General features: G+C 43.8%; 2 protein-coding genes across 5 annotated transcripts in view; both read right to left on the reverse strand.

Moving 5' to 3' along the window:
* Positions 1-14,944, reverse strand: part of LOC110983384 (disintegrin and metalloproteinase domain-containing protein 12-like) — a 41,011-nt gene extending 26,067 nt beyond the window's left edge. For 3 of the 4 annotated variants that reach the window (XM_022242612.2, XM_022242610.2, XM_022242608.2), the window contains exons 1-5: positions 14,715-14,944; positions 12,608-12,723; positions 2,672-2,748; positions 1,640-1,718; positions 771-847 (exon numbers count right to left, since the gene is read on the reverse strand). In XM_022242612.2, coding sequence (XP_022098304.2) covers positions 771-847; positions 1,640-1,718; positions 2,672-2,748; positions 12,608-12,723; positions 14,715-14,811 — 446 coding nt within the window. In that variant the 5' untranslated portion in view covers positions 14,812-14,944. The remainder of the gene's footprint in view (positions 1-770; positions 848-1,639; positions 1,719-2,671; positions 2,749-12,607; positions 12,724-14,714) is intronic. The other variant, XM_022242611.2, reaches the window with a different exon arrangement.
* Positions 14,945-16,016: 1,072 nt separating this feature from the next.
* LOC110983396 (UDP-glucuronosyltransferase 2B17-like) lies at positions 16,017-26,276 on the reverse strand. The gene is made up of 6 exons (XM_022242635.2): positions 26,032-26,276; positions 23,903-24,538; positions 23,274-23,592; positions 22,330-22,564; positions 18,971-19,190; positions 16,017-17,845 (listed from the first exon to the last, which is right to left on the reverse strand). The coding sequence occupies exons 2-6, from the start codon at positions 24,511-24,513 to the stop codon at positions 17,563-17,565; spliced, it is 1,668 nt and encodes a 555-aa protein (XP_022098327.2). The 5' UTR covers positions 24,514-24,538; positions 26,032-26,276; the 3' UTR covers positions 16,017-17,562.
* Positions 26,277-27,533: the final 1,257 nt, after the last annotated feature.

Genomic DNA, 27,533 nt, shown 5'->3' on the forward strand with positions numbered 1-27,533 from the left:
ACATATCCTGAGGGTCTGACTTGCATAACATAAGAAACGAAAATGCGGAGCCAAAAGAAAATCATTAAAATCCACCTCTTTGTAACAGCTGTGCCGCAAAGCCTAACAGATTCAACAGACACTGAAGAGTTTGGTTTCAGTTTTGACACCGACTCTTGCACAGGTCTGGGAGCCCAGTGAAAACAGCCGACAAATTTCAGAGAATATGAACAGAAACAGGATCTCAGTTGCTCACTTTAGTCTACTCAGGTTATCACGACTTGTTCGTAACAAAAACCCTGGGAATCATTCCGAATCAAGAAAAAAACAAGACTTTTTTTTTGTTGTTCGTGTCAAGGACCTTCAAGTATGCCAAACCCAAATGGGAGTCTTGAACTAACGGTATAAAATCTGTGACACATTTGAATAGTGGAAAAGGTCACAAAGAAATTCAATTTATCTTCGATATTACATGTACTTCACTCCCTTGTCCTGCAGAATTCAGTAAAAAGTGTCACAAAAGATTTCACAGGTGTATGTGTGTTACACAGCCCAAGGGGAAAAATACCTCCATTACTAAATTTACATGACCAGCGCTCCAGGTCTCTTTTATCAATCAACCTTACATTCTAACAAGTCAATGTTGGCACCTTGCTTCATCCTGTCTATATCGGGGAGGTATTAGTTTTCACTCTTACTGACTTATGGATGACGGTACAGAAAAAGAGGCCAGAGTCAATCAAGGATACAGAAAGGCTAAGAAAGGTTCCGTGGGAAAACGCCACACTTACCTCAGGCCGTTGCACGTGCTCAGAGCAACCCGGGAGGAGTTCTTGCCGCGGACTTCGCCGTGGTAATAGCAGTGATGCTGCAGAGGGGAGACATCCAGTGAAAGTGCAATGTATTCAAAGAGCAACAGCTATGTCTGAAAATTCTGGCTATGGATGTCACGGACATTTGGACTTAAGGAAGCCTGTGGCTAGCTGAAGCCACTTCCCTCAGATTGCAGATGGTGACTACAGGCTGGAGTGAACACTTCACTACACAGACTCAATCCAGCCAACAACTAAGATCTCAGTGATGTCTCTGGGTACATTTTTTTTAATAAAATTTCCTCACAGACATCATGACCTGGCATCCTCTACCATTAAAATCCCTACCCTAACTGTGAAGAAGAGAACACCAAATTGCAAAATCAGTGACCATTACCTAGAGGTGGAAAACCTGTGAATATTACACTTACATGTACTTCTGATTACTTTCAATTTGAAAAAAAAAATGCAGTCAGGACAAAAATAACCATGAACATCACACACTGAACTTTCTTCAAAATATCTTTTGTAAAATATCCATGGTAATATTTTAAACTGTGTTCAAAAGTGAGTGTTTTTTCCTCCAAAAGTTGGGAGCTTCTGCATTAAAAAGAAACAAGGCTTTCCTGAGTTTCTGTCAGATTTCGGGGTTCACAGCCCAAATGATGAAACTCATAAGTCAAAAGCATGCCATTCCAGGCAGGATTCGAACACAGGTCGCAGAGGTGGAAGGCGAGGAAGTAAAGTACCCCGGCGTCAATATGACTCCGAGATATGGGTCGTGTACTGCACGTATGTGCACTCTTCAGAAAAAAAAAATGTTTTCCGGCGGCATCCTTTGGACTCACCAATCTGTGAGGTTTCCTGGTCAACAGCCGTCCATCTGGCAGGTAAGAGCGCTGGATGAAGCGGGCTGGAAACAGGTCCCTGGATAAAAGGGAAAAGCACAGGAGGATGGACAAGGTTACCAGCTACAAACCAAAAAAAGTTGGGGCGCCAGTTTCCCAACTTGTTCGAAACTGCCTGCGTTTTGCCCTTCACTAACAAAGCTGAACAAGCACTGTTCATACTATATACACTTATGTGTACTCAGTGCAATCCCGGAGGTCACCAGGGAAAAAAAGCTCCCAAGGTTACCCAAGTGGACTCCAACCCATGACCTTCGACTTGCAATTGCACATACTAGCACTGTGCAGGCATTTTTGTCAATACCTTAAATCAACCCCAATGTGACACCCAAATCAGAATTCCTGTCTGCTTCCTCTTCCCTAAACACAGAACAACTCTGAATAAATTGCCCGTTACAGGGCAATTCAACCATAAGTAGCCCTTGTATCTTATTCCATCATGGTGGTTGGTATTGCGCTCGTGAGATAACCTGCAAAGTACCGTAGTTACATTCCTACATGTAAGGTACATGCATGTACACGTGTATACCGCAGTAACTTTCCTGCATCTCATGTACATGTACCGGTTACATATGTACATGCAAACCTGTGTATTAGCCCCTCAACTAAAAGACCTTTCTGTTGTACTTCTACAATTCCATGAATATAAAGTGTTTGCCCTCCCCCCACTCAACATTTTTTCTCAGGCTGTTTTTCCTCTGCTCAGCCTAAAATTTGCCCAATCAGCCCTGCTTCCACGCAGATATGGCTCACTTTGGACGGCTACACATGATTACTTACATTTACTGCATATACATACGACCATGAAATGACAGAGTCAAGGCTTTTTGAGAGTGCTGTCACCACACAGAGGGAGGTCAACATGGACTGATTGTTTGTCAATCTGTCCATGTGGCTCCGCTTGCGCAAGCCAGCCCCAGCTTTTCCCACGATTCCGCTAACCAACATCAGAGTGAAGCTCCAAACACTTACTCGTTCAACTTCAGGTCCACAGTGATTTCTTCTCCGCCCAACTGCAGCACAAATGTTGCCTCCTCAAGGTGTCCCCCCTGAAAATGACCACGCAAAAAAAAAATCCCTAAGTTATGCGAACATTTTCAAAGTGTACTCAAGCATGTAGCCACCAGAGTTCAATGCGTCTTGTGGTCATACATGTGCACGGGACTTTCAAGTAGATTGTTCAACTGTCCATGGTTATTGCTCATGAACCTGATGTGTAACTGCCAAACTGACCAAGGCCTTGCTTGTTAATGAGACTTTTATCAGCTGCAAAGAAGATTTAGGGCTCACAACCAAATTGTTATTCAAAAAAGAATGCCATCATTACCAAAATATTATACCCCAGTGGAAGAAAAATGGCGTCAAACAATTTGCAACGTTTTTAAACCACTGTTTGGAAAAAAATAGCCCTGTCATTCATCACACTGACGAATTAAGAGGTATCTCTCCAGTTCTACCAAAGTAACGTCATCTTAAGGGGTTAGATTTGACTCAGGGGAGGTACATGTATAAACCGGTATACAGATATTCCTTCTTCTAAACTGTTACTTCCAACTTGTACGGTACGTACATGACATGTAGGCCTACATGTCCATGTACTTATCACACCGGTACTTTTAGAAAACAATGTATGCTATCACTGAAGAGTACTGTTCAATACAAAGGGAAAAGACATAATTATGTCAAGAGGAGAAAAGGGGCCCTCTGTACTCCCCTCAAAAGTACATCTCAACCCACGGATGGAGGGCCCTTCCAGTCAAGAGCTTCCTTTTGATTTAATGCTCCACTTCAAAATTTGACTCTTAGTTCCATGTACATGTGTACTCCACTTCTGATTCGTCTCCGGTTACATTTCCATTTCCGGCAGAGATGCGCATCGCCAAACAGCCTGCAACATGAACCTACATGCATGCCTGCCCCACTTTTCCCAACTCCACCACATTATTTTGTCAGCCCCAGTGTAATCAGCAGCCAGGCTGACAATCCCAAGGACGAACTGACACTGTCAGGCATTAAATTGTTGGGGACCAGACCGGGACTCTTATCAATACCGACAAATAAGGCAATTGTTTCGGTGGGGGAGGGAGTGCATACACATGTAGATCACAGTCACAGCATTGTTTCAGGCTGAGTGGCCTGACCCACATATCCCCCGGATCATTTCCTGTTCTCCACACTGAAAAACCACCCCACATCAACCCATCCAGAAACTCAGCCTCACTACACACCATCACAGCCCAACCACCACCAGGCTCCACAGTCAATTAGAGAATTGTTTTAAATTAGCCAATAACATTATCAGCGACACATGTAAGCTTACAGTGTACCAGTACTAGTGCTGAGAGAATCTTGAACCTATCGCCACTGGACACATGGTCACCATCAGTACATTGTACATACTGTGCTGTAAAAAAACACTGCTGATTTCCTTTCATGCAAAGGTGCAGTTGGGAAGCAGTTTAATTAAGTTTATTAGAAGAGATGGAAGCATTTGGGTCAAAGAGGACAACTGCTGTGGCATACACAGAATTGATGATTCACTGATAATGAGAAATACAATGGGCAATTGATGTACCCGAACTGACTTGCATTCCATGAAACGAGATGACACGCAATAGTTTAGTGTATCAGGAGTGATCAGTATGGAGCAGGCTGCAATGTACATGTACAGGAAACTTACATGTACAACTGAATACACTGTACATGGACAATTCTCGTGGACATACATGTACATGTACCGTACCTACAAATACGGCACTGAGGTTGTACGAAGGAGAAGCCCTGGCTAGAAATAACTTGAAATAAAGTAAAGAAAATTAAAACAAACCTGAGGGGGGCCTACATGCAAGTGTTAATCCTAGCCCCCCCCCACCTCCTTACCTTCCATCCAACAACCTGTGCCATACATGTACAATGTACATTGTACATATTTCCAAGATTCATTTCACATCTCCTTTGGTATGATTTGGACGGCAGGATGCAAGTGAAAGTCGGATAAATTTTAGAAACTGCATGCGTGTGATCACAAAAAATGTACAACACTGCCCTACATGTACGGTAGATGTGCAAGGTTGGAATTTGTCCGACTTCGAAGGACATGGGACGCATGTACACGGGCCTTTATGTTTCTGGGTTTTGAAAGACAGGGGAAAACTAATCAGTGCACGAAGTCATGCTTCACCTGGTCACGACCTACTGGGCTCGCAGCGTGCATTATTAATGACACGGTGCAGTCTTTATCAGAACAGTACCGTAAAGCGGGGAGGGGGGACGGTTCAATACGTGTACTGTCAATGTTCATTTACTGTCAGCACTTTCCTCCAGGGGGTATACAGACTGCCTCAATTTCAGCGCTTGGGAGGAAGAGGGATGAGATTTCATCGCGAGGGGGAAGACGACTTGAAATGGAGGTGGTAAGCTCCGATCACAGATTGCCCCGTGCTTGGATGACACAATATTAGACTGGCGGCAGATGCACCCGGTGAAAAACAGGAAATGCCCATCAAAGCTCCCCAAATTGCACTGGTAGATACCGCCGGGAGCGGAATAGGTGGACAAAGGGGTGCACATCACCCCCACCCCTCCCTCGCCCCTCCCCCATCCCCAGCAAATAATCCCCCCCCCCCCGGCAAACAAAACTCTGGATCTTCCCTGTGCAGGCAGCAGCAAATACACAACCTTACATGCACTTACATTGTATTTCATATGCTACAGGAATATAAATGCTTAGTCGTGCTCAGGTCCATAGAAAGTCTGTTTACAAAATAGTATGCATGACGTATCATGAGAAGGAATCAAGTTGTGGCAGGCCAGCCAGCCAGAAGTAGACTTTGTCCTATGATGACTGTGTAATCTTTTGGGGGCAGCCTGTGAATTGCACCTGTTTACACAAGTATGCATGTTCCAACGACTTGTTGGTTTAAAACTTCTTTCAATGGTAAACACCTGACCTTTCCGATCATCAGAACACAGTTTCAGTTGTCAGGACAAGACTTTTTCGTCATTTCTGACCTGGAAACCGCTCTGCCTCCAATGCAGATCCTGGTTAAGTGGAAAATTACGGGTGCTGCACGTGCGCACCACATCGGATATGAACAGTAGTCCTAGGTTTTTCATCTCTGGATTTGGGCTCTTTCCCTCATCTCGTACATTTACCAGTATGCGCTGTTTATTCTCACTAATGTGCTGTTTCATGTCTCCAAAATGAGAGGACACTGATTTAACCATGTTAACTTATTTCTTTCCTCAATTTCCAGTGTTCTGATAATTAGTTTCAATCATGTAGAAGCCTTTCAACAACATTTATAGCCCAACATTGCCTAAATGGATGATTAATGGTGTAATTTTCAAAGATTGATTAATTACTTTCAGCACCTGACAGTATATTTTTATGCCAAGTACCGGTACATGTAGGCCAGCCTTTTGACCTTGTGGCAATGCCATATCCTACGGTACAAAAACAAATTTGTTTGGAACTGGACATATTGCCACACACCATACCAGAATGATTATAATATAAATTAAAGTCATAATTGTTGAGGGTACATGTAGGGGGGGTTCAGAGTGAAGCAGATCAGTATAGACTGGTAATTCTGTCCCTGCAGTATGCTCCTACCAGTAGGTAAAGCATAGGACTGAAAGGGCACACCGTCTAGATAAAAGTTGTACATACTTTTCAGTGTGTGTCTTGCTGAAGTCTCGGATATAAACGTGGAAGGTCGAGGGTGACAATTTTGTGGTGTTACGAAGTTGTACAGCTCTAGCTGAATTTCAAGAAAACTAGCACAGTTTGAAAATGATGTGTGGACAAGACTTTTGTGAATGTCCGTTTATTTTTTTTTTCCTTCTTTTTCTTTTCTCAGAAAAATGACTACCAAATGTCAAGCCGTAGTGGGAGATGTAATTCTGTTGCATAAACTGGCCAGTGATTTGGCAAGAAAACATGCATTTCGCTTGAATCGGTGTCGGTCTGTTTTGCAGTAAATGGAAGGTGATTTTTGGCTTTCGGTGAGTCCAAATTGGGCATGCTAGATAATGCCCTAATGACAAAAATGAACCAGTACCACGGAAATTGGTCCATCCCTAAGATGGACCAATGAAAACTGTCCATTTTTCAGATGTTCAAAAGGCAGTTCAATTTGATCTGCACAGTAATCAATATTGTGAAAAGAACAAAATGTAAAAATCAAGTGAGAGTCTACTCCGCACTTCCTCCCCCGATCCGCAATCTTTCCTGCGAAAAGCCCAGCCTTGTTTCTCTCTGTCAACAGGAGTCTGCTGATTGCCAGCTGATGACAGAACAGCCTTTGAAATACATCACGGCCACTACCCATATGGCCACTGGTTCAACCTACATGTATTTACTCTCTGCTAGCCCCAGGACTCTTGTTGGAGAGAATATTTTCGAGCCAAAGCTTCCATGTTTGGGGCTTTTTTTGTGTGTATAATTTCCTGTTCACTGGGTTGGGCAGGTTTAAGTCATTTCTTTAAATAGCAAATCTGTAAACATCACCAGCCTAAATGATGAAATTACTGCGGGTGTTTAATTTTTTGCGACGCAACACAAAATCATGTATGAACAAAACTTCCTATTTAGAATTTCTGAAGTTCCTAATTTGTGGCATCGCCGGGCAACACTCCCCTCTCCCTTGCCTAAGCCACTGTTCCTAACTGCAAGTCTCCTGTTTCTCTAGAGTCCCTAAGTCATTCGGATACACCTGTTGTCCAGAACTGGTAACTCAGAGAGTTGTTTCTCTTTGAGTCGTTTCTCTTGAAAGAAAGATCAAAACTCTGGGCAGTCACCAATGGTGGACCTGAACTTCAGCACCACTGGCTAACGCCTGCGGGAAAACAGCAACCATTCTGGAAAGATCTGGATGTAAACAACTAGCACACGAGCACGTCTCAGATTGGGGCACTGTTTCTCCTCATTTTTCATTCCCTTTTTTCTCCTTCGTTCCACGTGGGAGGAGGAAACACTTTTCATTATCGTTAGACTCCAATCCCTTCATTGCGATGACTGGACTTCAATTTGGCAGCTGAAACAGGGAGAGAAAACCGTGGGAGTGCTGCGTTGGGATTACACAGCCATTTACATGGGTCAAAATGCTATGATGAAAAGGCTTGAAAACGAGACAACCAACACCGTGTCAGTGATGTCTGACGGGAAAAAAAAAAAGATAAGATCAAGCCTCGGCAATAAATCTCCAGTTTCAAACTAACACCACATCAGTCCAAACTAAAATCACATCAGATCTACGCACAGACGTTGACCAGTTGCATGTACATGTATACTAGGGCGGGAGCACATATGGGCAGGTCTTCCTTGCAACTTCTTCTGTCCCCACAACATTTTTGGTCCCTATTAACTCGGTGTAATGACAAGTGTTTGTCCCCACAGCTATGGAACATGTACAGTACGTGCATACCGTACATGGATAGGCCTGGGTGTCCCAAAATGCATTACAGCCACCGTAAAACAGCATCTCTGCAATTCACAATCACGGTGCACCGACCAACTTAAGTTTCACGAACAGAGAGATCATTTCTCAGTACAGTACATTACAGAGAAATGCCAACAAACTGTACTCATTTTCCACAAGACTCGGCAGCTGTGGAGTTTTCAGGATTTCAGCAATTCAAGGCGGGATTTTTGTACCCCTAATATTGACAAGCTTACATGTACATGTACATAAAAGGTTAGCAGGTGTACGGCACATAAAGCCGGCTAGTGTACCACACAATGCCGGAGGTACATGTACATGTCATGTACATGTACTGTACATGATAATTGATTGAGGGCAGGCAAAATGTCAAGCCCAAAGCTGCAAAAATGGACTCTTTGGGGTCACCCTCAGTAAGCAATATCTCAACATCAAATAACAACATCAATCATGTCAACCACCCATGACAAGTCTCGGAATCTTACACTGCGCTAACTTTTTAAATGGAGGATTCCAAAAGGGTTGAACTACACACTACCAGTACACAGCATGAGAAAAATATCTGAAGCCAGCACCCAAGTGGTGCATTGCTATGATTTATGAAATGGCAACTATACTTGACACCAATGGTGACCATTGGATGAACCAAAATCAATTATTTCAAGTGAGCTTGTAATGCATGTCAGTTTACGAAATACTTGCCTATTGCTACAGTGGTTCATCTCAGAAAAAGAACATGAGGCTACATGGCTTTTAATTGGTCCCTCTACTCTAAATGCAATGTGAGTTTTGAAAAAATACATAAATGTAGGCCTAAACTTAATCTCGAGGCGAAATCTGAAATTTAGAAATTCACGAGAAAATTTCCTCATCTGAAAATCATGATTGGACACTACAGTTGGACCAATGCATCTTCCCTCCCATTTATGTTGAGGAGTAGCTCCTCCCATCCCCCCATGTACAGCTCTAAACCCTCCCCCTCCCCAATAATTACAAAACTACCGGTGCACCAAACTCTGCTAACTTGAGGATACAGGTGTCCTGTACACGCAGCCCATCTGTCCTGTAGACAAAAATCTCATTGCAAATAAGCAATCTTCTCAGTAATCACCTGCACAGGAGGGTCGACCCATTTGGTTAGTTCAACTAGCTACAGGTCATGCTACATAAATTAGGGGTCCAATTTTTTTTTGGTGTCCCTGTCACATCTGACATACTGTACATGTAGGGTACATGTACAATGCATAATGTATGATTATTAAAGTTCAGAACACATTCTCTGATCTCCAAGAGTCACGAGTTAGTGCAAATCACATGTGCCTGCCAAACAAATCCAAATAGTGTGAAACCAATTTAAGTGATATTTCCATGTCAAATTACTCAGGTCAGATGTAAGAGTAACAAAGAAACAGTCACACGTTTGGACCCTGAATTTCTAGAATGACCCACATGTAAGGGTTAGTGTGAACTGTCACTTCCTGGGCCAGTTGCATCTGGATGCTCCCAGAGCGCTGTCCTCCAGTCACCCTTGGGCCTGGCAGATCATCTGCCTGACACTTGGCCACCTCCAGGAAGTCAACTCCGATTGTCAGACCGACTGACAAGGAAGACCCAGATAAGAGTGGGTTGAGTTCATGGCCTAGTGGACTCAGCGTGACCTTGGGGAAATTCAACAATTCAAAGGTGCAAATCCTAAGAAAAATAAAACAAACCCACAAACACATGCAGAGCAATGGTGTTGGTGCATGTATGCGAATCACAAGCTTCCTAACTGTGCACCCACATAGGGTACATGTACAGTGATCCTTGTTACCAGGGTACGGGGTCAACACATGTTGACATTCATAATGTACATGTATAGATGTTATAGGGATTAAAAACCTTCCTCAGGGGCAAGATCGGAGGAAACTGAAAACTCCACAGAATAATCACTGGAGGTTTTGAGGGCCCCTCAGCAGTAGAGGATCAGTGGTATACATGTACATTTGTGTTTTAGCCTAAAGGCACCCCTTAGCCAGTTAACGGCCAACTTTTCATCTCACCCAAAAAAGCTGCTGGGGGGGGCAGGTTTCTTTACCTGCAAATTCTTCAATCTTGCAATTACACTATGACCCAACCAAGCATGACGCGTTAATACGTTAACCACAAAAATAAAAGAATTCTTTAATGAGTGTACCTGCCCTACGTTCCCCATGGAACAAATTAGGAATATTATGTGTGTTTACAGTTTACACGTCATCCGTCGTCAAGTGGTTGAAATACTTATTTCCTGTGTTCTACATGTATATCGACTGCTTAACATAAAACAATGTAATTGTAAACACAGGATTTCCCAGATTTTAAAAGAGACTGCATGAAAAATGCTGACATCCTGATAAAATAAAAATACATGTACTGAAATCGAGGGGGCTGGGACCTGACAAATCTCACCCCTGCTTTACTAGGACATTTTCTGTCCTCACAATTCGGTGCCAACTTCCCCAATAAACGGATCTGTTCCCTAAATGCAGTGAAAGCCTGCCCGCGCTGACAAACATCCATCTACAACGTGAAGCTTTCAACAGTTTCAAATATCTGCTGATGTGTCTTTGAAATATTAAATCTTTAAAATGGAACACAAAACCCAGGCAACCCATTATTTGCCGGTGAAGAGTATTCCGAGATATTACAAAGGCCTGACAAGTATGTGAACTGAAATTTACATTTATTTACCCTCTGTAGAAACACACAGAAACGACCTTTGATTACACGCATAACAAATAACTACCGGTACATACAAACGCACCTCTGTTTATTCAATGCATCCTTGGCCAGCTGTACTTGAACGTGCTCAATCCCTTATTTTCAATCAACACAACAAATGCATGTACTGTTTACGAAGACCAGCAGTCCTCATGGATACATGTACATGTACATGTATACGTACATGTACATGTACATGTGTTAGTTAACATATCCTGCATGCACCCACAGTATAGTATATCATATGTACCGCTACATGTACACATGTACATGTATGTACATGTACATGTGTTGCAGCCTCCTGACACCATTTCAGGTGCAAAAGTAGCTGAGTAGGGTAAATCTCAAAACATCCTCTGACAAAACGGAGTCCTCGTCACGAACCACACGTAATTACATTCTCTCAGCCAACACACCAGAGCATTTTTTTAGGCCAACCACGTGATTTGTGAGTCATCCTTCGTAAAAGGAAAGTCCTGCAATTAATTTTAAGCCATGCCCCAATAAGGACTACATGTACACACGCCCCTCGCTCATGGTGGATAGACAACCGATGTTAAACGGAGTCCAGATTTTTTACAGGTATTTGATGATAACCATTCAGCTCCTGTGACAACATGAATTCAGTAAAATCTGAACTGCACTAATTTCTGAAGAATTCGGTTTTCAGACTCTATACTGAGAAAAAATGTAAGTTTCACCCCAAGGACAAGCGTACATGTACATGTAGATGTTGGGAAAGAGATCTGCATGCACGTACATTAGGCAAATGAAACTTACTGCAACTGTATTTGTACTGGATGGCAACTTGAATGTCACTGAAATGAGTGACCCCAGGGGTCAGGATATCCATTAATTCAGTATTTTGGCAGAATGTCTCTCTGAACAAACTCTCTCCAGGGTCAACCGCCCATGGATTTCTTCACTTTCTTAAGTCACACATTTTCAGCTACTGTACATTTAGCTAAAGCTAAAAACCTTCCCTTTTTCCCTGGAGAAAACTATGCAGAATGTGTCAATTATTTCCTTCCAAAGCACCTAGTGTTTAGCAAATAGCGTATGACTGAGGCTGAGAGGTATACAATGTACATGAATAATGCATATTTTATGTACATCCTCAATCCGAATACATCTCGGTCATTTGAAAACATAAAAACACCCGATTCGTCTGAATAGGGTTTGCATTCAGAGCAGCATTTCACTTCTCAAGGTTAATCTGATTTATAGAATTTCTCCTACTACCACAAGGCCTGTGAGTGGAAATCCCGGGCAGATGAGAAGGCTGGACTCTTGGTGTAATGTAAGCCCCTCATGCGTCACAAATGCAGATTTCACACAAATGCAATGTGCAAATTCATATCTGTGCAGTATAATTTTTACCGCTGAGCAAGGTTGTTCCAAAACCATAGGAAGGTGAACTGTGTGTTTGATGTATTTTTAAAGTAATTGTTTGCAAATTTTGAATGTAAATACATGTATTAAATCTGCTTCAGTCACCATTTCAATTCAAGACACAAATCCTCTTCATAATTCTGAGTGCTCTCTGCTCAAACAGAACTTTAGTTATTTCGATTTTAAGGGATAATCTGTGATGCTTTTAGAGAAAGAAAAGAAACCTATGACCAATGTATCACAGGGAAGCTTCAAACAGTAATTGTTTAAAAAGTCACTGGGTTTGGGGTATATGAGACGAGGCCTAAAAATGTGAGCCCCCCTGATTTACCTCTGTCAGAGTTTCAGCGTCTCTTCGCTGCCGTCCATCAAGACGGTACGGTATTGTGATGTCATAATTGTTTAATTTCCCGAGTTGTTTTGCCCTTCCTGCCTGGTAGCTCCATTCTGTTGGAGATAGGAGAAAGAGGAAATGAAAAAAATGAGAACAACAGTTGGCAGCCGTCGGTCTTTCTGAAGTGTTTACCACCGACAGGGACGGGATAAAAATACCCTATTCCACTTTTCAGAAATTATGCGGGAGCCCACATCGTTGCAGGAGATAACCTGCTATCTCTCCAACAAAACCCTCCTTAGTTTGACAAAATTTGCACGTTTTTTCCCTCTTCTTTGTTGTGTTAGGAGGGTGGGCAGTGCCAGCAATGCCAAACTGTTCTTCCGTGGCCTACAGGTAACACCTTCGGGTACAAACTTCAAACCCAAGCAACGCGAACCAATGATCCCGTTTACACTTTATGCAAGCCAAATTGCCAGACTGTTCATACATGCACATGTACAGTTAGTCTACTGTGCATTTGTACACATGTACACAGCACAACAGTTTACAATTCAAGGACGCTGTTTTTTGTGTTCTTCGATACGTGTGGCGCATACAATACAGTGGTTTACGTCACAAGCCGTGCATGACTGGACCCATTACATACAGATGCCTGTGCATGTGTTTCATGTAAGCCCATCCTTTTTGTGGCAAAACGAAACGGGAGAATGTGTCATCGAGGAAACAGATGGTGCATCCGTTTTTTTTTTCATCGCTGTTATATTTTCACATAAAGAATCTTTCCCCACTTGATAAATGTACGGGAAAAAATGTTGCATCCTGACTCCACTTTTCTCATCATATATCATCTCAATAAAAGTCAGTCATTACAGAAATGCTGGACAGACACAAATTCTGGACTGAGAAACATTGACCGATGTTGTTGGGAAATACTCAGAAAATTCTCTTCACTCCCCATAGACTTTGTACACAACTGCTGAAGTGGGGTCAGGATGCAACGTTTTTTCCAAATATACTGCCACCAACTCCAGTTCAGGGTTTGAGGGTTCCTAAGCCGCGTTTGTTACGTGCTAAAACAGGAAATGCTGTCAGCTAAACTATGGAGCCCCAACATTTGTTAAGCACTTACATGTATGGGCATGTATCACACAGCAGTATATGTACAAGCCGGTAAATTTGTCTGAAAAATAATTGGGGGGAGGGGAATCTTTACAAATATATTTTTAAACATTGGTGGGGGGCATGAAAATCCAGGCAGGCAATGACGTGAACCCAAAAAGGAATATTTTTAATGACCTGAACACTTTTTTCAATCAAGTATCGTAAACCTCTGAATCTCTACTTTTTGCTGTAAGTAGAAAATATTCTTTCCGCGTTTGAAATCTTTGCCCCCTTTTGCAGAACATTAAAAGGCCAAAGTGACATCACATTGTGCGTGGAATACAATTCATCACGAAGGTACAAGTCATGCAAAGACTTATTGGAACATAACAATTTTCGACTGTTGCCCATCAGGGTTTTAAATGGGACAGCTGTTCAATTTAAATCAGGCCTAAGCCCCATTTTAAAGTGGAAAGGGGTTTCAGTCATGTCAGTACATGGGAAACAGGTTGAAATGGCTGGGTTAGCTTGCTGATACAATGTTTGGTTTATCATACTGATGGTAGGAGAAATTTGTGTTGGTCCAATGCAGAATTTTCCAAACACTGTCATCATTTAGAAGTTGATTTTCATACTTTCAATCTCTCGAATGCTGACCAATGAAGTCATGTTTAAGTCGCCAAGTATTAAAAAGAGGAAATTAAATCCCTGTAAGGCTGTAGTATGAGCAGACGTTTACACTCCACACATTAACTTTAGTCCACAGCAAAATGCGCATGTGGGCCTACATATATGAAGGCTCAGCGTGTTCATATTGACTGAAAATTGACAAAATTTGCATACAAGCGTGCGCCGTGATTGATAAAATGATACTGGAGCGAAACTCCCTCCAGACCATCCGTGCAATGGAAGCCTGGGTCGTATTTTATGAAAACTGCCGCCTCACGATTTTCAATTTACAATGTTGGCTAATAGTAATACAGAAGTGACAGTTACTCACCTGATGAGGGGTGTGCATGTACGTTCAGTCCCGCAGAAACAGTAAAATGTGATATGTAGAGGGTCAGAAGAAAAGGAATGTACCCGCGTTGCCACATCTTTGACGTAACTACTCAGTATTACATATATGCCTTCGGATGGACCCAATACCGCCGTTTCCAATGCTAATCCACCCAAGGCCACACTTACATGTACAAACACGACTCGCACGCACGAGCGCAGTCAGCTGTATACTGTGTGTGTTGCACAGCGCTCCTTGGACGTATACCATCGATGGAGGGCGCTAGGTCGACGCGACGGTCGCAGTATGCCACGGACGTATATAAAAAAAACCTGGACTTGCAACGCCTTTGTATGAAAAAGAAGCCAACCAGCCGCCATTTTACCGAGCCGAATACAAAGGCGTGGGTTGGCTCCCTACTATTGACGTCAGGAAGAAAAAAGGCGGGCATTCCAGGAAAGCTTTGTATTCGGCTCGGTAAAATGGCTGCGAGTGGATTCAATGACTCTATAAGCTGATTAAGGGCACTGCGAGTCCAGATTTTATTGTACACGTCCGTGCAGTATGCGCGAACTTCGCTCGGAAGATGGGGGGCGGCTTCGACACGATGCGAGGGTTGCAGAGGCAGATTTCAACCGGCAAGGGCTGTAGAGAATTTATGGGAGAACAACTTACAACACGCTAATAGAAGCAAAATCTGGACGGCAAATGGATTATCCCGAATTTGGGGTGGTGAAAATGGATCAGAAGTGCAAAGTCAGGACGGTGAAAATAACAATGGACAATAAAGCATTATGAACTGTGCATGTGTCACACGTATGCCAGCCACTGGTGTCTTCTGTGGCATGATTTTGTGAATTGAAATCTATTAATGGAACCAAAAATTCTATTTTATAATCGGGGGACAAAACGATGTCAAGGCACCTGAGTATACTCAGGCTCAATATTGCTTAGGTCGTAAATGTACCTTTGTTTCAACGTTGGGAGAGATATACCAGCCGCGTGCCACGAAGTACTAGTTCTAGCATCGGGATCATCCCCTATTCATCATTCATAACATCGATTTTTGAAAGGGATGGGGGGGGTTCAAATACCTCCTTGTTTTCACCCAAGAGAATTCAGTTCCTCGTTGTCAGCCAAATACTTTGAGGGTCCATGTACGGAAGCTTATAAGTGCCGCGGTCAATTTTGTTTTAATTGGTGTGCGTGTACCTTTTTTTAAACTGCCATCTCACTGTGGTGAGTTACCATTTGGCTACGGCGAGATTGCATTTAAAAAATAAAACCAAACAAACTTGGCCGTCGTTCTACAATTCCCTATCAGGGCGATTTATGTTTCTCTGATTTTGTGCAACTTTCTGATTAGCGGCTTTAATGTCATAAAGTGAAATTACAACAGTCACCAAAGAAATGAAAAACTTAGACAATGATATATATTCAAAATTCTGGATAATATCGGTGCTGAAATGATTTTTACTATGCGGTTTCCTTCTGGCATGACATCATCATACTACTTACGAAGGTGTAATTTGCATTAGCACAAAACTAAAAATGCTCCAAAAATAACTGAAATATCGCTTGAAAGTGGCAAAGCAAAAATTAAAAGCATATGGTAAATGGGACCCCCCCAAAATGCATTTTACAAGGTTGTGTTAAAAAAAGTACTGAATAGACTCTTGAAGTAAATTTTTAAGACCATTTGCTGAAACCAACTTTTTCTGCTAAATCGACATCCCCTTTTCTTAGCTCTGGCATCGTTCTTGTTCGCGTTTCGCACGGTTATTATTTCTACAGTACGCCGAGTAGCGACAATAATACCTTCGCCTTATCGCATGCTGCAGCCTTCCGAAGAGAAGGGTCGCTGATACCTCGACCTAAAACACACCGTACCTACACGCAGTATTACCCAAAGATTTCCGCTTGTGTGGTCTTTCGTCTCCACAGATAGCTGGTAATGACATGACGCTATCTGTAAGTTTGTAGTCCACCTGATAGGCTTATGGTTTGTTTTTTCAACGGGTTCACTAAACTACTGGCACACTAGTCAAAGTCATATGTTTTCGGCACTCTGCATTGAACTTTGTGATAATTTGAAGCACCACATATCCAGCTAAGTGACTTTCATAGACATGGTTTTTTTTTTCAACATTGGGGCTGTGCAACGCACCAACATTTTGGACTGTCTTTTAAAATCACACAGAAAAGGCGTAGCTCCACTTTCAAGATACTAATTCCAAAGTGAGCCAATAACGTTTAGGAAAAATGCACCAAAACCCCGATCTGCTGAATTGACAAATTCTGAAGACATTTAAATTTGTATCCAAGTAGGCCTAAACAAATTAACGTCAGCAAGATTATTAAAAACATCTAATGCCGTCAGCATGAGTGTATCCGTACTGGAGGTTTCTTAATTATTTTTAATGAAGACAATTTTTCAATCACTCAAAGACAGTTTAACGTAGTATCAACAACACTAGATATCAGCTTAGTACCACAAAAATCAATAGATATCCTTTCGTTTTAGTAAATACTATTTGGTTGAATCGAAACATCGTCCGAGCTCTCCTCAATTAAACTCAAACTTCTAAAGTACTGCGGTGTTGCCACGCTCACTTTCTTTATTTGACCAACTTGGTCCTGGCACCGTTCGAAAGTTTTTCAAAATTTAATCCGTGATCCAGAATCGGTATGTTTGACAAAGTCGCAGGTATACAGCTGCATAGCTAGCAACATAACAGGGCATGACAAACAATTAAACCTTCATAACATTTTACTAACAATTAATATTTTGACCAGACAATTTTGTTGTAAGCCGGCAGCGAAAGATTTCTTACTCCTATTATATTGTCTAAGCCTCTTTCAGCTTCCCTGGTTTGCCACACATGCGCTTACAGCAGCAGTACCACAGGGCAAGGAGCACTGCGGGGACCAAAACCAAGACCGCGAAGATGAAGAGGTAGACATCGAGGAGGTTCCGTTGTACGTAATTCAGCTCCATCACAGCCGGGCGCAGGTGGTCCCCGCCGAACTTAGTGACGTGCAGGATCCAGTGAGCGGCCGTCTTGATCGGGGGAGACATGACCTGCATGTCCCGCATGATCATGGATAGACGCCGTGCGTTGTCGCGATATCTGTTCATGAAAAAAACAAAAACAAAAACAAAGACATCAGAGTGGTGAAAAGAGTATTACCACACCTTTTTTTCATCACGGTGGTTAGGAATTGAAAATTCAAGAAAGTCCAATATTCGGATGGATAGTGGATACGAAGTTCTCACCCCAATATTCTTTCCTATAAATTAATCCAAAATTTGACTATTTTCTGAGCCTTGTTCAACGCTGCTACATTGGCAAAATGTGTGCCAGGTTAAATACTTCATGCAAGTGGTTAAAAGCTCAACCAGTGCGGACGTTTGAACGCTTTAAGCAGTTAAGGTAGGTTCACCGAGCTGTGAGATTCCTATGCATAAAAATTGGTTCTTCCAAGGTGCTCTTCACGAAACCTCTGAAGAAGAATTCATTTTCAATGTGCCATGCGGTTAAGAGCCCTTAATTAATGTATCGTCAGGTTTTGGATGTTGTTACTGTTACTCACTTACGTACTCCAACATACCAAAAAGTCACATTTACATCAAAGGAACTTCCCCAAACTCAGTGTGATGAGAATTTATGCGTGTAGAGTCCTTAGGTTTCGAATGGAAGGGGAAGGACAAAAATTGGATTTTTTTTCTGCAAGCGATTGTTCAAATACATGTATTTTTCTGTCGCACAAGAATCGTTACCCCCAAAGAAAGGTGCTAGGTTCGTTTCTAAATAAAACTTGTAGCATACCCTGGGTTGCACCTCAGCCCCGGTGGACAGGCCTATGCCATTTTATCAAAGAGCCACTTGAATCTGCATCGTGGGCTTCTGGGGAAGCGGTCTAAAAACGCCCCTCCCCGTGCATAATATGCATGTAGATAACCGGCTCAAAGATCTCTGCTTAATGATCTTTGCTGGAAGTTTTCATGATTAACGATTAACTATAACATCAGTTGGTCAATATTTGCATTCTCGTTAACTGATTGATTGCCATAAGAAAGTCATATCTATTTTGACTTTGGTCGTCGTGCCAAAAAACAAAATGGTTCCATTCTCAAGTGCGATAAAATGTTATTGATCGCCTCGGTGTACGCGTATGAAAGGGCTCATAGTTCTAAGAGGCTTTTTTTTCGGCCTTTTATTGTTATTTTGCATTATCCAAGAAGGTCAATTCACCTTGGGTTGTTACTGACTTCGTGGATAGTCCGGCTAAAGATCTCCGGTGTCAAGGTGGTGATATCAAGTGCCATCCCGGCCCCGCGGCTTTCCAATCTGTCGAAGTTATCCAACTGATCCTCGAAGATCGGCAGGCCCACCATTGGCAGTCCGGCCCAAATCGCTTCACACACTGATGCACAACCGCCATGGCTCACGAGCACTTTAACACTGGGATGCTCTGAAAGGAAAATGGCAGCGTAACTATAATAATACGTGTAGGCCTAAGGTCTCTAGGACCGTATCCAAGCAGAGTTGCCCAAGAGAATCATATGCAGACCCCCCCCCCAAGGCACCTTATTTAATTAAAACAAAATACTCGAATTAAAATCTAGAATTCTCATATAAGCGACCGTTCCGAATTATATAAGCCCGAGTGCATATCATGCATATCATTTGGGATTTTTATACCCTCACCTGGCATTGCATTTTGCTTCGATTAAATGTGCGAAAATTTTCAACTATACGTACTGTCCTTGCCGTTTACAGCCTCAGATTTCATACATAGGTCTTTGATTGCGAACTGCTTTCTAGATCGAAAAGATTGGGATTTTCTTTGTTTTTCTGCCTTCATTTTATCGACTTGTTTCACAATAGTGCGCCTCCAAGAGTTTGCGATGCGTGGCCAATCACAACGCGCGAAATCTGTCGACCCTTTCCAAACGCGCACTGGGACGACAGATTTCGCACACTGTGTTTGGCCAACACAGTGTACACTCTTGGAGGCGCACTATTGTGAAACGCCCGAATTCACATCCTATGGCTCTTTGTGCCATCATTATCATTCATTCTGCACATGTATGACCATCAAGAGGGTCGTAGTGACCTCCAGACACCCCTGTCAAGAGCAAGGGACCAGTATTCATTTGGAGAGAGCTGCACAGCGTCGGCAACCTGCCTAAGACAAGTGAGATGGGGACGGCCGCGGGCCTCCTCCAGGTGGCAGGTCGCTGACAAAGATGGAATTTGATAGCTGCGTCGAGGGCAAGACAAGCAGAAGCCGGGGCTTGGAGGCGCCGGACGTGACCAAACAAAGTGTGTCGCCTTCCTGCAAACCCCCGAAATGATGTTACCGAGGCCGGTGCGCTTAGAGCATTTGAAACGAAGTCAGACCACTGAACGCCTAGTATGCGACGCTGGTACTGCATGTGGAAGGCCTGGAAACACTGTTAATCTCTTTTTCTCAGTGTCCAGGTTTCGGCCCCATTGAGGAGGGCAGAAAGCACACAAGCTCGATCGAACCTTAGCTTGACGGGGAGGCTGGCCTTGCTTTTCTAATTGGCCCATGATGTTGCTGGCGATGCCAATTCTGCGTAGGACATCGGTACTGCATAGACCTGAGGTGGAAATAGTGCTTCCAAGGTAGTAGAAGGACTCAATGGGATCTACGACATCGGGGCCAACGGAAACTGGGGCAGGTGAAGGTCCACCCAGGGATTGAACCTTGGTCTTAGCCCAAGAGGGTTTACGGCCGATATAACTAGCTTCCCATTCAAAGGTTGCAAGATACCCCCCCCCCATCTATCTGGGTCGTCAATAAACAGCGCAGCATCATCAGCATATAGGAGGTCGTAAACCTATGGTTGCCTACATCGATCCCCAGTGATGCCTCACACTGTGACAGAATGGTGGCTAGATAGAGTGGGGGCTAGCACACAACCCTGCCGGACTCCTGAGGAAGTTGAGAAGGAGGGGCATAAGTCATTGCCTATTCTGACCTTGACTTTTGTGTCAGAGTGCAGAGCTTTGATCAGATTCCAAATAGTATTTGGAATTCCCTTTGAGGAGAGGATATCCCAGAGCTGGTTTCGGTCAACAGAATCAAAGGAAGCCTTGATGTCTACGTAGGCGACATTAAGCGGGCGATTGTACTTGTGATGGAGTTCAGCGAGTAGACGTAATGTAAGAATTGCGTCAGGTGTGGAGCGGCTGGGAGTGAAACCTGACTGCTGTGGTCTCTGCAAGGAAACAAGTAGTGGAAGAATTCTGGCTCTGGGCAGAGTAAGCGCAAACACCTCACCAGGAATTGAAAGCAAGGTGATGGGGCGATAGCTACTACAGGCCGTCCTTGATAGAGAGGTAGAATTATACCGTCCTTCCAGTCTGCTGGAACCATGCCTGTGGACCACAGGTTGGAAAAGATCTTGTGAAGAGCACTGCTCATTATGGGCACCTGAGCAGATTTCAAGTACTTGGAGGAAATGCCATCATCTCCTGCTGCACGGCCCAATTTCAACTTTTGGATAACAGCCCGCACTTCACACAACGATGTAGGGTCGAAGTCCAGGTCACAGACTACAGCTTCAGGAGATGTGGTTGAAAGTTGTCTCGGGGAAGCAGCTGGGAAGTTTAGCAACTGGCAGAAGTGGTCTTTCCAGCAGGACAGGATTTCTTCCGACGAGTTGCAGGGAGAGCCGAGGAAACCGAGGAAGGAGTTGAATGCTGGCCAACTCTGCGCAGGCGTTTCACTGCTTTAAAGGCGGGGCGGAGTTTATTCTGTCTCAGACCACCTTCGGCCTCAGAGACGATGGAGTCATACCATGCGTTCAGGTCTTGTTTTGCCTTGGCCTTGTATATCCCCGCCAGACGACGACTCTTGGCACGGTTGGAGCTTAGACGGGCAGTTCGTTCCTGCTCAATGGTTTCAAAGGTGCTGTCAGTAAGGCAGGGGCGACGCCGGGAACGATGGGCAGGTACAACCTTCTCAGCATCACCAAGAACAGTATCACGAAAAGCAGCCCAGGAGTCCTCGACAGAGTCGGACAGGTCGTCAAGAGCATCAAAACGGTTATGAACCTCAATAGAGTAGTTGGTTGCCACCCAAGAGTCTGTTAGAAGAACATGGTGGTCTGGGCGGCGTTTGGGCAGAGATTTCTTTGTGAAGGGATTGATACGAGCCTGAGCGACAAGAAGTCGGTGATTGGTGTTGGCAGGGGCTTCAGCATTGTGATAAACCCAGTAAGACTTTACGCAGCTCCGGTCGTTGACAAGTGGCCGTCATTCGATATTCAGATGAGTTTGTAGATGTTCTTCCGCTTGAAATATTAGCCTGAGATGGCTAGGCGGTGAGCAAGACAGAAGGAAATCATGCGAATCGAGTTATCATTTACTGTACCGTGGTCAAGTTTTCCAACAACATCTTCAAAGCCAGACCTGTCGGAACCTGAAGGGACAGCTTATAGCTTCGTAAATCTTTGTGACAGCTAACTCAGCAAATCTTACACACCCCAAGTTATAACACCTAACGGAGGGGAAATTTTCAGATGTAGGGCATAATTCAAGTAGAATTGTAATTTCTAAGACAACTAATTAACACCCACCCATGAGTTGAGACAGTGGTGCCCAGCGCACGGCCATGGTGTTGTCAGCTAGCTTGACTCCAGCGGGCAGGACAGCTGACGAGTACAGCCAGAGCACTCGGTGTGGCAACTGGGCGAAGCCGTCGGCAATCACCTGGGCAATTTCGAGCTTCAGGGCTCCAGTGAAAGTGCCCAGCGAGAACAACACCACTCCACTGGGGGCCGTATCCAGGAACTTCGCTATGTCATCTTCAATCTGAAGTAGGGAGGATGGGGGGTGGGGTGGAGTTAAACTTCAACATTTGCTCCTGCATGCCGATGGTACCTTATACCTTAGGCAATATACCGAATACAACTCAGTCAGAAACCTTGAACATTATGTCTACGTCTACATTATTCTTCCACAATGGAAACCAGGCAAATTTCTGTCTATTCAAAGACATTTATTGCATGTATGACTTTTTCATGTTTGCAATACTTAAACTGTGCCACCTGTGGTATCTACGATTTCCATTTTGTCAAAATAGCATTCATCTCAGGGAATACATGCAAAGATATTCATCTGATGCTGAGAGTATCTACTGGACAGTTGAGTTTTTCATCACATGCCCTCTCCAGTTATTCGGCTACACTATAGTAACAAGTTGAAACGAAAATCATATGGACTAGTCACAGATCAAGCGAAACCCTCAGCCTAATCTTGCTGTCACATTTTATAATAATTAGAAGGTGATTTTTTTGGGGCCAATTATATGAAATTTTGTGGCAGACATTCACGTCTCGAATCTGCAAACAGATGATTATTTTCAAGCTAGAGCATATAACGCCGTGTAGAAGCGTAAACATTAATAATTCGCTTCATACTCGTAACGCTATGAGGGAACTTTGGGGTAATGAGTATTTTTAAAACATCAAGTGAAAGCACTTTAGAAATCCAAAAAGATCCTTAGTTTTACAGTGTATACCGTTGTGCGAGGCGTCGAACCAGCTGTGTAGAGAATGTATTTGGTGTTGGGGTGCAACGGCCGAGGAAAATCCAGTGCCGGACTCCCTTGGAACATGTAAAGCAAAGCTTGCTTGTAGGAGTCGTACGTGTTGATCTCTGGCCGGATGTTATATTTCATTTTCAGCTGATCGAAGCGTCCGAATTCAAACACAAAGTACCACCAGGAGGGGTAGTAGATGTGGGCCAGGACATTTTGGACTCGCTGGATGAATGTCATCGTATCCGTGAAGCCCAACACGCGCTCGGGGATGTAGGAGGGATCAACCGGTACCCCTGCCCTTAAAAAAAATATTCACTTTTCCACACACGGTTTTTGTTATGTATACACTGTAATAAGGTCCCCATATCTGGGGCGAGCCTAAAACATACAGAACCGTGGGATGTTAAGCGTAACATTTAACCATGACCACACGGACTGTTATTTGTGTAGACCTCGAAATAAACTTTTCACTTGAAGCAGAAAATGCAACAGCTGAGTATCGAAATGACATTACACAGACAGGACATAAGAAGGTATTAGCCTTCACTCACGCAATGGGCGTCTTAAATGTCCCTGTTACTCAATCTCAATTCAAAATTCGCACTTACCATATCCCATGTTTCGAGGGAACTGGGTTTACAATGCTGTGGAAGACGAAGGGAATGTTCAGAGCTTGTGCCAAGAGCGGTGGGCAGGGGACGTGATCGTCAGCAACCATCATGTCGAATCTCTCCTCTCGGAGTCGCTGCATGGTCGCATTGTCTCCCAACAAGTCGTCGCACTCGCGTAGCCACATATTCCCTATATTTATATCGCCGGTCAAGCTACCGTCAGTGATGCCGTGCCCCAGCTGGCTCCAGAAACCTCGCATGGCGCCCGTGGCGACCACTCTGCCGACGTTCTCCATGACGGAATCTCGTTTCTCGGGCGTGTAGGACGAGTTGAACACCACGACAGAGAAGAGATCGGCGTAAGCCGTCCGCAACTTTCGAGTGTTGGAGCTGCTGACCAGAGAGACCACCTTGTGACCTTGTTTGACCAGTTCCTTACCGGACATTGTCATGGATGAGAAGTGGCTGCCTCCCACCATGGAGACAAAGTACAGGAATTTGTACTTTTTGGAAGCAGGAGGGCTGTCCTGTGAATCCATGCCGTGGAGTGATGCCATCAGCGAGCAAAATACGGCCAGTTTCAGAATGGTGACGAGTTTTAAAGACATCTTGTCGCCCGTCTTGCAACAGGGCCTAATGGAGGAAAGAAAAGTGTTTACTCATGCAAACAGGACCACGTGAACTACATCTGAAATTGAAATGTTGACCCTCCCAGAACACCAGGAGATCGCTATTCCAAACCCCCGACGTCAGTGAAATTTGTAGGAAACAATCAATCAAAACGGATATGGCACCGAGATTGCATCATACCAGACATACACGCCCCACGGACTTAGGGGGTGTCCATAATTTTCATCATTTTCACGAGCGTACAAAAAGTAGACTTCTCACTCGCCCACTCCCCCTTCCAAAGTGTACATCAGCGGGCAAAAAATGATGATGGATGGCGAGCTCTCTTGCCAATTGGCCTAATCCCCAACTGCCATGGCACGGTGACGTACATTTAAGTGTTGTGGTTAACAGAAGTGTAAATTTCAAATAAAACATTGTTTAAAACAACACCTGAAAAGTCAAGGCTTGAAAAGCAGTGAATACAGATACTAGCAGAGGACAAAACATAACTTGCGTACGTGGTTTAAAGCACGTATCATTTACCCAGGGATGTGCAACCGCGAACGGCCCCAGTGCAAACACATGTGCAACCTTGGTTCCATGCGTGTTACGGCCCGATTGTTACCCCCGCAGGCGCTCTCGACTTTTCTCGAGAAAACTCGCAACCACATGACACGCGTTGCAGGATGCAGCATGTACAGTGCAGCCGTGGTTATGCCGAGACGACGCGCAAACGCGGTGCTTAAATCTATTCGTTTTGACGAATAAATCTTCGTCATTTATCGATTTCAAGCAGAAGCGAAGATTTTATTGAGGCAAAATTCCCCAATTTTGTGGTACACTTGTCTCAGAATGTATAGGATGAAATATCTTGAGCAGCAAATTTTTAGAAAGGGTGTACCCTGATTAAAATATTACAAGAAAACAAAGTGGTTGACAGGAATATATGTTTTATTATTAGAGAAAGTGTTACATAATCCAATTGAATTTCTGCTTTGATATTGTGCCGGCCGTAGCACGCACTGAACCAGCTCAGAGCTTAAGTTGCACATCCCTGGGAAAATGGTCCGTGTTTAAAGGAAGCGGCACGGAGCTAACTAGCAACACCCGCCAAACTTGAAAGTGACCGCCGATTCACACGTTGACGAACCATCATTTTTTCCTATTCGGAAAAAGCGCACACGACGTTTTAACCCGCTCCCCCGCACGGTTTGTACGCTCGTGTAGGGGAGGGTCTTTTGACGTCACAGTTGTGTTTTCCTGCTAGTGGCTGCTAAAAGTTTAGCCGGCCGTCAGAACAAAAATTAAACACAGTGTGCAAGATCCCCGCAGCTGTACACCAAAGAATAATACTAGGCCCCGATACCAGGCCTAACAAATGAGGAATACACAACCCTCTTTAAATTAATGGGACAAATATACATTTTGACCAAATTTGAGGCAGAATTGAAAACCAACTGAAGGGTTGTAGGCAAAATGAGAGTGCTATTTGAACGTTGAAAAAAGTAGGCTACCTTGAAATCACAGCGAAGTACGGTACCGTGAAGCGTTGAAGTGTCTGGAAAACACGCGTTCAACAGTAACAACTGGGCCCTAGAGTCGACTCCTCGTTCTCAAATGCTCTGGAAACACTAGTCAATACGTGGGTCTGATACGGTGTGCTATTACGACGCACATTGAAGTCAAAATGCAAGGGCGCCGTTTTACCGTCGCGTTGTGTAGTTGCGTTGCTTGTGGGGAGGCGGAAAATGTGTGTCGTTAATAGCTCATGACCTATGTCTCGATTTTAATCAAGGTTTAATCTACATTTGACATGTTTGAGCATGTGGGTGGTAAACGTCGTGTGTGGGCACTTTTATGGGGTCCGGTGCGTAGCCTGATTTCAACGGACTTTTGAAAATGTGCCACCCAAGCAGCCTTACAGGGAAATACAACCGGTCTGTCGATTGGACGATGGCTATCAGTGCCCACACAGAGCGCGCTTGGAAAGGCAAACGCTTTTCACAATTTTTCTGTGAAAGGAACACAGGGTCACAGCGTCATACTTGCAGAGCTGCCAGCTTGTGACAGCGAATTCGTGAAGGCGGCTCAATGTTTAAAGCTATGACAACGATACGCCAAAATGGCGACACCAGTAAAGTTGCTACCGAAACGTTTGTAATGTGTGGAATATTTGGCCATACCTGCTGGAACCGAGCGAGTGAAAAATGCTCGCCAGTAATTTGTTTTGTATCAAAAAATCCGTACTTTCGATGACATTATGTGTCAATTGTGTGTATGCGGGAGGCAATGATGATTTACATACGAATGTTTACAAAAGGAAGTGGTGACCTCTGGGTCACAGGCCTACAACATTTGGCCATTGAGTCTCAAGCCTGGGCCAAGAGAGGGCTGGCTCTAGGCGTTCTTAATAACGGAGGCTACGTTGGTCGGAACTGAACTTTCCTGGTTCACGAGGGACTAGGAAATGCACGCGACACGGTCGCGTCACTGCCGACAAACTGACCACTTCCGACCAAAACACGTTTCTTTTTAGCCGATGACGGGGTGCTTCTGCTCGAGGAGGATAAAAGCATACACGTATACGACTTGCCCGTCCGAGCGCTTTGTGTGGGCAATAGGCGACGAGTGAATCAGCCGGTCATAATTGCTTGAACTTTTGTCACGGTCCCCTGAACAACAGGGTTTATTCATTGAACAAAAGTTCCATTTCATCAGGCGGTGACGTCATACCTGGTCACTGATGAGCGAGTCTGATCTCAAATTCAAATATGACATTCTGCACTGTTCAGAATACGGCCAGCGTTGCATAATGAGGTCTAAGTAAAATACAGATAATTTAATTATCCGAATTTGGCAGATTTTGCTATTTTGCAAATTTGCAGATTTGCTATTTTTGTTTAATTATTGTCACTGTAAGAAATATTAAATACGGTGTAAGAATTTCGCGAGTATGTGGGCCACTCTTCACTGGGAACATTATGACTACACAAGTGAAGGAAGCTTGATGGACGAA

Source organism: Acanthaster planci, linkage group LG13 (assembly GCF_054643075.1).
Source record: "Acanthaster planci isolate LZ-2023a linkage group LG13, COTS_SCS, whole genome shotgun sequence".
Lineage (NCBI taxonomy): Eukaryota > Metazoa > Echinodermata > Asteroidea > Valvatida > Acanthasteridae > Acanthaster > Acanthaster planci.

Coding starts and splice junctions, on each gene's coding strand:
- LOC110983396 (XM_022242635.2), bottom strand. CDS start 24,513: ATGTCTTTAAAACTCGTCACCATTCTGAAACTGGCCGTATTTTGCTCG. Junction 23,593..23,902: donor CCCTCGAAACATGGGATATG/GTAAGTGCGAAT, acceptor ATTTTTTTTAAG/GGCAGGGGTACCGGTTGATC. Junction 22,565..23,273: donor GTTCGACGCCTCGCACAACG/GTATACACTGTA, acceptor TCCCTACTTCAG/ATTGAAGATGACATAGCGAA.